General features: G+C 44.3%; 1 protein-coding gene across 1 annotated transcript in view; it reads right to left on the bottom strand.

Annotated features, from left to right (window-relative positions):
- AP1S3 (adaptor related protein complex 1 subunit sigma 3) overlaps window positions 1–13,904 on the bottom strand; it is a 23,452-nt gene that overhangs the window by 4,066 nt on the left and 5,482 nt on the right. The window contains exon 3 of the mRNA XM_009649093.2: window positions 6,820–6,826. Coding sequence (XP_009647388.2) covers window positions 6,820–6,826 — 7 coding nt within the window. The remainder of the gene's footprint in view (window positions 1–6,819; window positions 6,827–13,904) is intronic.

Here is a 13,904-nt window from a genome sequence, read left to right as displayed (position 1 = left end):
CGACTGAACAGCAGTATAAAGTGTATCTAGAGTAAACAAAGCAAGATGGTTAACGCTGGGGCCATGGCCGGAGAAGAGCATTTCTCTGCCTGACACTGGAAATCTGTGAGATCTTAGTGAAGGCATCTCCAGCCCTGCCGTGACACTTGGCCGTGGTGCAGTGAGGTCCGGGGGAAGCTGAGCGTGGAAGCAGAGATCCCCCTCCTGTTTCTTCCCTGGCAGCTCTCCCCTCCCTGTGGGACCGCTCCCCTACACATCCCCTTTGCACCCTCTCCCACCCATCCTCCCTTACCTTGTGCAAACAGCAGCTCTGCTTCCTATTCTGCCGCTTCCCTGAGGAACAGGAGGAGCATCACCACCTTGCAGCAGTGGGACGAGGGCCCCAGCCCCTCCTCCCGCAAGAGTAGACACCTCAGTGAAGGGAATGGAGACTTGTATACAACAGGGCTAGGGAGATCAGGGATGCAGTGTGGCACGAGACTAGAAATATGAATACCTAGATGGTAATCGTAATCACTAACAATTCTGGTATTCAGGTCACAAACAAAGCAGCATGTTCCTAGAAGAGGCTACAAGGAGCAGAAGAAACCAACTACTTTGGAAAGGGAGCCTGACTAGTTTTACTAAAGAAATCACCAGATTACGAAACACAGATGACTGTGATGACAAGGGCAGACCTCAGTGACCAAGGATATTACGTTAAATAAAACACAATAGGTACACTGTTCTAAAATTTCAATTTTAAAGCTAGTCATAATTTTATATGGTTTGACCCATGATTTTTTCATGCTTAGCATTAGCAGTATTATTGAAATACAGAAGTCCTAGCTATCGAATGCCAGCAGGCCTTTGGGAGAAAAGTATCAATTCACATTTCTACAAGTACTGTTATTAGCAGATTAAAATAACTGACCGTACGAAGTCTTTAAGCAGTACAGTAAGTCATCTAGCCACAGCACGGAAATGGCTTTAAGAATGCAGGAAATCTATCTGAGGATGACAGCCATCTCAATGGGACATCCTCTGCTAAATGGAAAAAAAACCCAACCCACAACCTAGTGGGGCTCGAGATGCTTCCAATGGCTGAAGACACTGAGCTGCCTGTTCCTGACAGGCATCCCCATCACTTTCTCACCAGTACCAGTGCTTGGAGGCCAGGGGCTTGCAGGAAGGATGTCCAGTCGTGGTCACAGCCCTGTGCACGAGGACGGGCACGCTGCCACTTGCCCGTGCAGAGACAAGGCTTCCCCTGATGCTGGAAGGACCAGGGAGAAACACAGGAGCCTCATTTTCCTCACTTGCTCCCAATCCTTGCAAACTCCCAACAGAAGAGCTGGCAGGTCCCTTGCCGCATCCCTATTCCCATTAGCGTAGCCTTACCCTTCCCTATACCTTCTCAATCTACACCCTAATCCCTTCTCCATCTTGTTTTCTATTCCAGCTTATTGCTGTACCTATACATCACTCCAACTCCCCAATGGGGATTAAAATTAATGTTCACAATTACTATCAAGATTATAGAATCATAGAATCGTTTAGGTTGGAAAAGGCCTTTAAGATCATCGAGTCCAACTGTTAATGTAGCACTGCCAAGTCCACCACTAAACCATGTCCCTAAGCACCACATCTACCTTTCTTTTAAATACCTCCAGGGATGGGGACTCAACTACTTCCCGAGGCAGCCCATTCCAAAGCTTGACAACCCTTTCAGGGAAGAAATTATTCCTAATGTCCAATCTAAACCTCCCCTGGTGCAACTTGAGGCCATTTCCTCTCGTCTTATCACTTGTTACTTGGGAGAAGAGACTGACACCCACTTCGCTACAACTTCCTTTCAGTTGTAGTTGTAGAGGGTCATAAGGTCTCCCCCTCAGCCTCCTTTTCTCCAGGCTAAACAACCCCAGGTCCCTCAGCCACTCCTCTTAATACTGGTGCTCCAGACCCCTCACCAGCTTTGTTGCCCTTCTTTGGGCAAGCAATGCAGGTTTCTGTAAAGACAAAATTATTCTATGCTCTGGTGAAGTCCAAGCAGAGAAGTACACCAGAGAAGCTTCTATGTAAAAGGAAAAAAAAAAAAAAAAAAAAAAAAAAAAAAAAAAAAAAAAGAGCTACTGGATTTTAAACAAAGCATTCATTCATAATTCAGAACCATTCTCTGGCTATTAAGTCACATAGTTGTTGAGTAATCCGGAGATAAGAGTTCTGACTATATTGAGAAAGACTTCAAATGTGGGATCATTTTAGGGAAAGGTGGACTGTTTTATTCATATGTGCCTGTGGCAGATCTACTGCTGGAAATGTGGCTCTTGCCATCATTAGTCTAATGTGCTTGATAAAATTTGAAGGAATTTGTAGCTGCCTTGCGTTGAGTCCTGTAATACTCTCCAGATGAGCTTGCTAAATAAAAACATTTATGCTGCTGGCAGTACACATGGCCTGATTACAGTGAAGATCAAAGCACCATGTTCTTGCCTTTCTCTGTTCATGTTACCAACTGGGTTTTGCCATGGTAATATGCCAGCTGTCAGGGCTACCCCTTCCCAGCGGAGGAAGGGACAGTACTTACTGCGATACACTTGTCCACTGAGAGGAGCTGCATGAATGAAAGAATATTTTGCTTGCTGCACAGCACATTAACTCCAAAGCCTTTGCGAAGATGAGTGCATTTTGAAAAAAAAGCAGAGCATAGGTTCTGCAGATAAGAACAGCAGGTCAGCAGGTGTCCATTTAAAAGCAATCAGGCAAAGGTAGCAGCTATTTGATAAACAAATTTCTAAGAATATGGTGATTCAGATAGGAGAGGATGATCAGATTCAATTGAAAATGCAGGGAATTAGTCAATGAATCCCTATCAAAAGCTGTCAGCATGTTCAGCATAAAAAGATCATGCTGTTTGAGACATCCTCAGGAAGAAATGTATGTGCCTGCAGTGCTTCAATAGGGAAAGCTAATGAAAGTGTTTTCTGGTTTAGGTTCAGCTGTTGGGACCCAACAGACCTTAAATCTGAGTGCCTGCAAGTAATATATATATCTCCAGGAGAGCAACCTTATGCCTCTAAAAGATTAAATACCAAGAAGCCAGGGAATAACTGTGAATATTACCACCATTTTCTGCTGAGTAGTTTACTTCAGGATGTCATGCTTCACCCATAGGAAAGCGAGCTGCTTTGAAAACTCCACAGGTTTTTATAAAGATGCAGTTGATGTTTCACCACCGCTTTTCATGAGTGGAGGCAACATTCTTTGCAAACAGAAAATATCCATTAATGCTCTCTTAAACACATCAAGATTCGTACACAAGCTTCAAAAATCCTATCTTTTGGGTCTCCCATCCCACACTGTTTCACATGCAGAATATAACTGCATACCTCAATAAGGCAATTTAACTATTATAGAAATATATGCAAGCTAGGAAACAGGTAAGAACCTCTACTTTACTCCATTTCTTATTTTGCAGTCTACAGCAAAATAGCAAACCCTCAAGCCTAGGTACGTATTACTGGGCAGCTGAGAGCTCCTGTCACAAAACAACACGCTAGAAAATTGCAGATACTTAGAAGAGAAAATATTGTGGGGTTTTTTTCTCTTTTGACTCGTCTTCCTTTTTCTAAGGTCCATTCAATCTGGGGAACTCTCTAGGAGGTAAATAATGCCACTTTCTCAAGAGGTTAAATGGCTTAGTTCTTGTAAGCCTAAGCACCCAATTACTATAGACCTTGTCTCATTCAGTTCAGCTTTGCTCTGCGCTGACACGACACAACACATTCCTCGCTCTCCTGGCTCCCTTCATTATAGCTCACTGGGAAGATTCTGATGCATCAAGAAACCTGGAAATGTTGAAGTACTGCACAAACGCAAATCTAACAGCTCATCTGTTCCTTGCTCCTTGACTGTGAAAACATATTTGCTTTCCTATAGTGCTAATGACAAGACGGATGATGATTAAGGAAGTTTTGGTTGGTTTTCAGCAGCCAAACTATAAATAGAGGTAGACTGTCGTGCAATGTTTTACTCATCTTTAAAAGTTCTAATTCCAGAGGAAGATAAAAGCAAATTACTTGCTTCAAGCAAAATACCTTTGAAGCAGGGTGCTCAGTTTCCTTTCCTACCATTCTAGGCTGTGCTGGCTGTGACTAACAACCACCAGACCCAGGGGCGACGCCAGAGGGAATTTTTAGGCCCAAGCTTGAGCGGGTCGGGATGAGGAACGCAGTTCCTATGAGAGCATCGGCTGCCTTCACATGCGGAGTCTGTAGGAGACAAGCTTTGGTCTGGGAGCTGAATGCAATTTTATTAGCTTGTTTTACTGAATCAGACCCAACCACCTACAGCACTGTGCAAAATGAGCTCCATAAACATCAGTAAGTCACCTAAATGACTACATTTTGTATTTGTAGGCCACTATTTTCTAGTTGGAAAAATAGAGGGTTTTTTTAAATCAAGCATTTAAACCAGATTTCTAAACCTGAACTCTATCCCCTTCTCATGCATCTCTGAATCAATTGCAGCTGTAAGTTACCTAGCAGGTTGGAAAGTTATGGGGCCTCCTGTTTTATCGAGATCTACAAAACTGTACCAGGATAGCAAACACCACCCTTAGTTTCAGGGCTACAAAAAAAATCACATGGTAGGCTTTGAAATAATGAAATAATTTAACAGTAAATAGAACAGGCATTGAAAATGCAAAATACAGAAGGTTTACATGTTCACAAACAGCAAATGTAAGACAAATATCTAAAACTAATGCACACTGTGATTTTTTTTTTCCACCTTCCTGGGGAGACCTTTCCCTCCTTGTGCTAATGGGCTGTCATGATCTGATAAGCGGCTCATCCAAGCTTGTCTCCTGAACTGTTCCCTGCCAAGACTGCAGGTCCCCTTTGGTGCAGCCTTCCCCAGTATTTAGCCATTTCACACTCCAGACCGATCAAACGCTTTATGGTTGGCTCACTGGTTTCAAACTCGGATCATTTGTTGCTTTTACAGAGGTTTTGAAACTTAAATCTGTACTGCAATGTTTAGTACAACTGCCTAAAGGACTCCAGACTATATTCTATTACATACAGAACAAACCACCTGCAGGGATATCAAGTAAAGGTGACTACACGGGAAGACAAAGCGGCTTTCCTTGACTCCCAGGGTCATTTCTCCAGTTCACTGTGCAATGACATAAATGTGTAGAAGATGCCACATTTCTTCCTGCAAGGTGAACTCCAGGGGTCAGTGCAGCGAGAGGCTCCAATTCACCCCACCATGAGAAGGTGGTGCACCAGAAATGCATCTCCTCCTCCTGTAATTCAACCTACATAACACTTGTGGACTCTTTTCAAACCTGTTCTGTGGCATCTGGCTGCTCCAGGTCCCCCAGTGGGAGAGGACGACTGAGAAATGGGAGGACTCCAGTGAGCCTAAGGGGAGGGGAGGCAGAAGAGGAGATGGTAGCTGGAAGACTGTAAGAAGCAAGCATCCTTCTCTTTCCTGGGTGCTTGGTTCAGGCAAGGATTTGCTCAGCTTGACAGCTCTGTCACTCCAGCAACACTGGGCGTAGAGACTGCTTCAGCTGTAACCTTTCCAAATTCAGTTAAGAGAGTTAAGAGCGCTCCCAAATCAAAGTCACCTTTATCAAACAGAACGACTCCTGAAATTCACAAGTTAACCAAAATTTGCAAATTAGGAATTACTGTCCTAGAACAGACAGCTTGGCAGAACTCGGGAAGTCCAAGTTTTCCTTAAAAACTTCCTGTTTAAGCCTGCTGCTGCCAGCAGGGCAACAGGCAATATATGACACGCTAGTAAAGCAGAGTTCATGGACCACAAAAAAAGGGAAGTGGGATGAAAAAAGCCACACCTTCAGCTGCTGACATGACAACGGCTGTTGACAGAAGCCTGGGGAAAACCAGACTGACTGGCTGTACCTGGTGGAGAGGAAGCAGCTTTTTATCACAGAGTTCTCTCTCAACTTACGCTGACTCCCTTAAAGTCTGCTTGATCTTCTGGCACTGTTTTAGTCTAGTTGAGTCCAGGTGCTGCTTTTACTATTTTTCATTCTTTCCTCCGATACGAAAGAATGTATTTCCCAACATAGACAGCTGTCCAGATTTTTTTTATTAGATTTTTACATCACATCTGAAAATGAACAAAACCTACTTTCATTAAACTGTTTCTTTTAGAAAGTATGAACATCCAAATTATTCCAGCCATTAGCTGATTTTTTTTTCTCCAAAATATCTGAAGAATAAAAAATTCCTTTTAGTTTTTGCTTTGTTTAGTGGGTTTTTTGGAGGGAAGGAAGTAAATACTGAAATTGTTCCAAAAAAAAAAAAAAGAATAGCTATACTGTGAACACACAGATAGTTTGGAATGCCAGGCGTTTAGGGTGAGATGAAAAAGAGGTACTGAACGGACAACTATTGACCTAATGTATTAACATTCTAGCCCCATCAGGAAGAGACAGAACAACAACACACTGAAGTATAGGTATTTTGGTATTCTGCTGCTGCACAAAGTCCCCATCTGGCTACTGACCTTTGATATGTACACTCTGGGGTTTTAGGGACTTTTAAAGCAATTATGTAAAATCCAAACCAGACTACTTTATTCAAAATACTAATTTCCTTACTAGTTACTCTGTTACTAAAACTTTTATTCACAGCAGCGCAGCTGACAGATATGTTTGTTAAATACTGTAGAATCTCAGCTTTAAAATTTAAAACATGTATGCAGTCCGTATGATGTAAGCAAATAAGAAGAAAGTAAGTGAAAAAACAGCAACACAAAAATACCGAAGTAGCGTATTGCTGCCTAACTGGCACAGACTTCTTTCTCGCTTCATCTCCATTAAGAACATTTCTGAACAATTTCCCCTAAACAATACATCCAAAGTCCATGCAATAAAAGCTCTGCCAGATCATTACAGGCACACGTGACTATAGTTACACATTGATTTTATGCTCTTCATGATGCAGTAGTCACCCTTATCTTATTACTGAAGATTTTAGATTGACTAGCATACTAGCACTTAAAGGATATTTACACCATATAGCATTGACCCAGCCAAGAACCTTCTTGATAGCCTCACCTGAATGAAATAAAACTATAATCAAAACAGTATAGCGGAGCTCAAGTTCTGAACCAAGAACATCTTGAAGCTCCTCCCTTCTGATCCCTACCTAAGGATCAAGAAACAAAGCTCAAGGGAGCCCCACAAGCTCCCTCCAGCTCTGCTCCTTCTTATCGCTGCCTCTAGCAGGTCTGGTCCTCCCGACCTTGGCTCATTTCTCATAAACCAGTAGTATCCCTTCAACAATGTCCTCCCCTACATTACAGGCATGCTTGTGCCTCCTCCTCACAGGCTGCCGGGCATCCCACCAACAGCGAAGCCAGGTTTCCAGCACCCCTCCGGAGAGGAGAAACAGCAGAGTTTTCCAAGATCGCTCCTAAGATGTAGCTGCAGGCAATGACATCCAGTTTTTACACAGGATAATGATTCTCAGTTTTCTTAAATCAGTGCTTTTTTACTCCTTCAAGTGGAATTACTCCAGTTTCTAGGCAATAAGCAGGAACAGATCCAGGCAGGGACTTTGCATAAAACCTGCCTCAAACTCTGCAATTTGAGAGCAGGCCAGTGACCGTACTACAGCCACGTGAACCGGAGAGATGGCACTCACGTCTTCAGTCTCAGCTTCAGGGACAGACAGCTGCAGGGATGCTAGCTGGCTGACCTTACAGAAAGCAGCACAATTTTAAGACATTCCAAACAATTATTAACTAGGTAATCACATCCCTTCTGCCTCCTGGGCTGGGTTCTCAGAGGTGGTTTTATTTGTTTATACATTCTTGGGAGGCAGTGGAAATCTTCATTAGGTTACTAGAAGGAGAAGGAGACCAGAGGAGAGGCTGAACAAGCTGCCGACAGCTACCCCTAATTCACTATAGCCCCAGTGAACTTTACAGTCACAAGAACCCATTTTCCCAGTCTGTTCCTTCAACACCTGGTAAAGAGAGAGCACTAAAATCCAGCCCAATGGACTCTGGCAAAAGGTGCAGCCTCTTTTATTCTCATTTCCAGTTTGTCTTACCAGGTATTTGCAAAGCCCTGCTACATGAAGGCACTGCAGGGCCCTTCAGTTGCACCTGACCTTTCAAGGAACAAAGTTAAAAACAGAAGGTGACAGAGTTTCCCTGGCTCCTCAGCCAGCCGACAGTGCTTCAAGCCCACGGACACCTGTGCCCAGCAGGGCAGGAACACTGCAGGTCTGCAGCAGCCTCACACCCATTCCTCCAGCTCCAACAAAGCCATGGATGGAAAACCTGAGCTCTGGAAGGACCAAAGATACACGTGATTTAGGATCACATTCGTGAATGACTCTGAAAAAGCATGGGAGTCATTTCTCAGAAACACTGAAGCATTTCATTTAGGCATTTTCAGTAAAGAAATTCTCAATTTTCCCTTTTAAAATGCCATTTTTTCCATTACGGTAAAAAAAAAAAAAAATGGATTTAATAACTTAAACATGAAAGAAGCAACCATTGTTCACAGAAGGAAGGGCCAGAGCACAGGATCTCATAAAATGCTTTATGTTGGCCCAAAATTTACCTTCCAGAATGAAAAAGTGGACCAAAAATTAACTCTGCTATTCATCTGAGTCTTGTCATGAGACTTGGAGGAAAGGAAGTACCTGAGCTACTGCCCCTTCACCATCCCCATCTCCTGAACACGGTGGCTGTTGAGCTGTGAGAGGTCCAGGTAGCCATTCCCATGGCTTTTCTAGAGTTCAGAGCAGGCACTCACCCAGCACTTCAGGTGTTCTCCTTCCAGCATGCAGCGTTGCAAGACAAAGGCACAACACGGTAAATTTCTGCATTTTCTTCAAACAAAAATTATTCCATTTCTCATTCTTTTGCAGTTTGTGTTTATCACTTGCCTCAGGGGACTATGCAGAGGGTGATGACCATACAGGAGGCTCCTGCGCTGGTTAACAAGCCATAAAGAACTGCACATGCCTGAGCAAAAACTACCTTCAAGCTCCAACGGCAATCAGCAAGGCAGCAACAGGCATTTACTGGCTGTGAAGAGGGACTGTAATTGCCCTCTCTTCTCTTCCCAGGTCTGAACAGAGGAGAGCAGTTGGACATCTTACACAGATTCAGCAAGTTAGAGAAGAAAAAGAGACTGGTGCATAGAGTACCTGGGGTTACGTCTGTGATGTTGAGAAACATAAATCCAGGACACAGTAGGCCAGAAAGACATGTCCGGCCAGAGAGGCATGTCAAGCTTACCTTCAAACACACAAATGTAAATTTTATTTTCCCACCCTACCCCAGTGACTCTGCATGCTGTAAGTCCTGCTCACAAATGAAACACTATTTGTGCGTGACTGGATCTTGCCCCTCTCTAAACCGCAACATCTGCAAAACGGCAACGGCCCAGGGGTGGCCACTCAAGAAAGCCCACACCCAAAGCAGCCCAGTAAATGCAGATGACAGCCTGTAGGAATAGGACAGTAGGGAAATAAATGGGCAGGGTTGGTAATTAGTAGCTGTGCATATGTGATACAGAGAGAATTCTTTTTACAGGAGCAGTACGGTTTTAATTTAGGCATCACTGGAAAGACTACAACCAGCTCATGTAAGTGCCTGATGTATGTGCCAAAGCATAAATCTTGTAAGTACATTGTGGAGGAGCAGCTCTACCTGCCCTCCCTGACCCATCAGCTTTCTCAGTACTTTCATCACTCTGTCCCTTTGCTGCTTTTGCACGTAACTGATGTCTTCGGAAGGCAGAAGGTCTATGGGATGGTTTATAAAGCATGGGAATTTGAAGTAATGAAAGATACAGAAAAGCAGCAAACATTTTACAAAGTCCACATGCTTGGCAGCATTTTCTTGCTTCCTCATAGCCCTGGTTGCCCATTACCCCCCCCAGCCCTCTTCCTGCACTTCCCAGATGCCACGGCTTTCTCCAAAGCCCTCCAGGCACTCCCCATCCTAGCAACTCTTGGCTCTGAGACATGCCTACAATTTCCTTACTTGTGAGTGAAAAAATTTTAAAAATTACTGAAGCAGCAGATGATCTATCATAACATTTCTTTTGCTTTCCGGAAATAAGCTTATTACACAGAGACAGTAAAGTGTGAATCGCGATCACTGTGCAGCCAGCCAGTCCAGCGCGGTCCCTAATGTAACAGTGACAATCTGTAATGATAGTGAGCACTTGAGAGAGAACATCCCAAACTCGAAGAGGATCACATCAATAGTCAGAGATTACAGACTTCCTGAAAAGAGCCCTAAAAACCATTTTTCCTAGCAAACCCTACAAAATGGTATCCAAAAGTCCAACAGGGAGTAACTGAATACCAGATTACGGATCACCCCCTGGGCAGTACTCTGATCTGAGCAAAAGGGGAGAGCATAAGTAACAGTGCACGTGTAAAATCACTCTGGTAGTCTTGTCTCCAGGTTTAAGGATTCAGCGCCAGAAACTGGATCCAGACAACCCACCTGTCGACCCATCCTCTGTGAACTGCCTCACTACTCGGACACCCATGCACCCTTGGCAGTGGATTGAAAGCATTCATTTACACTGCATGGAAAAAGTATTCCCTTTTGTTTTCTTTACATTTAGTGCCTAAAAATTTCACAAGGATGTACCCTGACTCTTCTTGTAGCAACCACTCTTTACAGCATTATTTCATGCATTTCTATCACTTCCCCTGTAGTCATCTCTTTCCAAGCTGAAAAGTCTATCTACTCAGGATCTTCTAGAAAGGATGCCATTCCATTACCATTATCTACTCCCACACTAATAGTTCACTACAAGATAAATAAACAAATACCACATGGACTTCTTTTTTAATTATTATTCATGTAGAACACTGCCTCAAACAAGAAGAATCATTTATTTGTAATTCCCTCTCCCTCCCTCATCTATTCTAATCTGCTGCCCTTCTTGTCTTTCAGAAGTAAATGCCTAGAGGCAAAGCTCGTCGCTAGGCCGATACCCAGCTGTATCACAGAGTAGAAAAAAGCAGTTATTCTCCAAACTGCAGATAGTAAATTCTGTGCAGCACTGAAAAGCAGATCTGTGTCTATTTTAACAATTAAGGGCATTGAGACTGTTGGTGAGGTCAATATTCAGAATAGCTAAGAGTTCATTTCCAAACACCAGGCAGGTGTCAGCAGCTGCAGTCACTTCAACCAGTATTTCCACCCAAGCTTCTGGATCAGTGACTGGTATCCAATGTCTTGCTAAGCAGAAACAGTGCTTGCCAATTCCTTTTCTATTCAGGCCAAGTACATTTTTGGAGCCCCTGTGCTCAATGGGATTCTTCTGATCTTTCTCTATGGGGTTTCAGACCATGCTCCCAAGTACTAATTTTTCTCAAGGTACCAATGAGCAGCACAGGTAGGAGGGAAGCAGGCCCTCTGCTATGCAGGCACCAATTCCGCACTCCAAGCTGCGCAAGCAGAGCTATGTACTGTCATGACTGTAATACTGGTAACACTGAGGTGGCAGTAGGATCAAGGTGTCGCAATACTTACGGGCATGAAAGACTACAGCAACACATGTCCCTGGGGAAACTAAATCATTTTCTCCTCTCTGCTCTCTCCCTGCTCTTTGACTTCGTTGAGACAGCAATCCTTCAGGACATGTTTCTCTGCTGCACACATATATGCCAGGAAGCAGAATTTAGTTTCTTTTCTAAAAAGGCGCTTTTTTTAACACGTCACAAAGCAGCTGGGCAGCAAAGCTGTCTTTCTCAGCAGGATGTGAAGTTAGGCTTTGCTAAACAGACTCTTTCCTGAGACTTCCCTGGAAACCTGCAACAGAGCAAACAACTGAAACAACCCTCTTGCTAAGACACGGTACCATTTGCACAAGTACCTTCCACTCAGATCTCAAAACACAGAAAAAAGGTGGCAAGCACAGCTATGTCATGCCAAACCGGGGGAATCAATCTACAGAGAGCTTAAATGACCCATTGAAAGTTCTTTGCTCCTGAGCCTGAATAAGGCTTATTCTTGGTTTGTAACCCAGTAACCCTTATATTTCTTGACCCGTCACCCAGTGTAACAACCTCTTCACAGAGACTGGATGACAGACAGATGAATTTTAAGCCAAAACCCTGACAAAAGCACCCTTTCATCAGCACTGGTTCTACGACAGAACGGGGTAAGGCTGACAGCACTATTTAATGTAATAACACCAGCAAGGGTTTGTACTATGACCTCAGAAAAGGGAAAAAAAATATTCATTGTAAGAATGCACACTCACCTTATAAAATTATAACAATCAATACAGCAGACAGTCTCCAAATTGTCAATAAGCAGCATATTGTAAGCAGCGCTCCCCTGGGACTGTCGTGAGTGCTTTGAAAACTGGCATTCGTGAAGTGCATGCATCAGGGAGAGTTCTGAGATCAGCTTCCCTGAAATCAGCTCCCATATTTACTGACCTTCAAGGGCAAAATAGGAACTCCAGTTGTTTACACAAGCTTTACCCGAGGGAAGTGGATATGTAGGGCTGTCTCAGGGTGTAACCAGAAAGGTTGTGTGTATATGGGGACTGAAGGTGTGGAGGCTGCATTGCCTTCTGTAAATTCATTACTGTGCATATTCTATTTGCAACTGTAATGACAGGCACACCTTTCTAAATACACTATACTAACACATATTTAGCATTCTGGCTAAACCACTGAAAAGAAACAACATAGCTCTGCCTTTGAGGATCGAGACAAACAACAAAACTTGGCCTCTGATGAAGGAGTTGGGAGACTTCTGTTCAGCTGCGCTGCCAGTACCTGATACTACAGAAGCACACAATAGGCAAACTGTGCAAGACAGCAGCTTGGGGCATGCTTGCAGAACCTGCCCCAAGTCTGAATTACCAAGCAGCAAGATGGTTTCTCACAATTAAGAGGCATCACTGACCATCTTACCGCTTGAGAGCCTGCAGTCCTCCTTGGGGAAAATCTAGGCAAGATTTTTCTGAGGATATTGGTCATCAGGCTTAACAAAAGAGAATACCACAGCAACCTTTCCTGGCCCCAGTAAACTACCACCAAGCGCAGCACTGGAGAGCCCAAGGGCCTCCTCCCAGGACCCTGCCTCTCAGCCCTTTGGCCTGAAGGACTGCTGCCCTCTTCCAAGCTAAAACAAGCCACTGCTGCTGCCTCTACCCAGCTGTGGAGCCGGGTTGCACACGTAGACCGCTTGCCAATAGACAGCATACAAGGAACAGAACCAGACCCATATGCTCTCTCACAGATGCATTACTTCATGGAAAAGCAGAGCTAAGTTCCTACAACGCCCATGAGACCAGGCTGTTGAGCAGAGACACCCGAGCTGGAGGCAAGGCTGCCGCCCAAGCTCTCCACTTACCCAGCACCAGGGAATACACGTGGGGAAAAGCTCTTCCCAATGCTCCCGTCAGAAGAAAACCCACTGCCCAACAATGCCCTGCTTTGACACCAGAGCCAGCCAAGAGACACAGAGCCGTGCGAAACCACATTCGATCCTCGTCCCGGCACTGGAGCCGACTTGAAGCTCCGCTCCTCAAGTTACAGGAAGACTTTATAAAACCTCTCTCTGCAACAGCCTTGTTTTCCTGGTTGGCTACGAAAGGCTGTCAGTGTGACCCGAGCTCACCCCAAGGGTCAGAAGGCAGAAAGAAAAGGAATCTAACTTTCATTTCCTTAAAACAGGTGCAAACCTTGTTTCAAACCCGCTTGGAAACAGCATTTCTGCTCGTCGGAGCAGCGGGCACATCCCTAGCAGGCAGGCTGGCATGCGCTTTCTAAAGAACGTATTTTACTTCCGTCTAAAGACAACTCGGATTATTCCGGCAGAGGATTAAAGAAATCCTAAATCCCAGATTTTCCAGGGCCAGGCACGCGCACGAGCCG

This window comes from Egretta garzetta, unplaced genomic scaffold, assembly GCF_000687185.1.
Source record: "Egretta garzetta isolate BGI_Z169 unplaced genomic scaffold, ASM68718v1 scaffold161, whole genome shotgun sequence".
NCBI classification, from domain to species: Eukaryota; Metazoa; Chordata; class Aves; order Pelecaniformes; family Ardeidae; genus Egretta; species Egretta garzetta.
The sequence above is the reverse complement of the archived record's forward strand: the minus strand, read 5'-3'. Positions and strand labels throughout refer to the sequence as shown.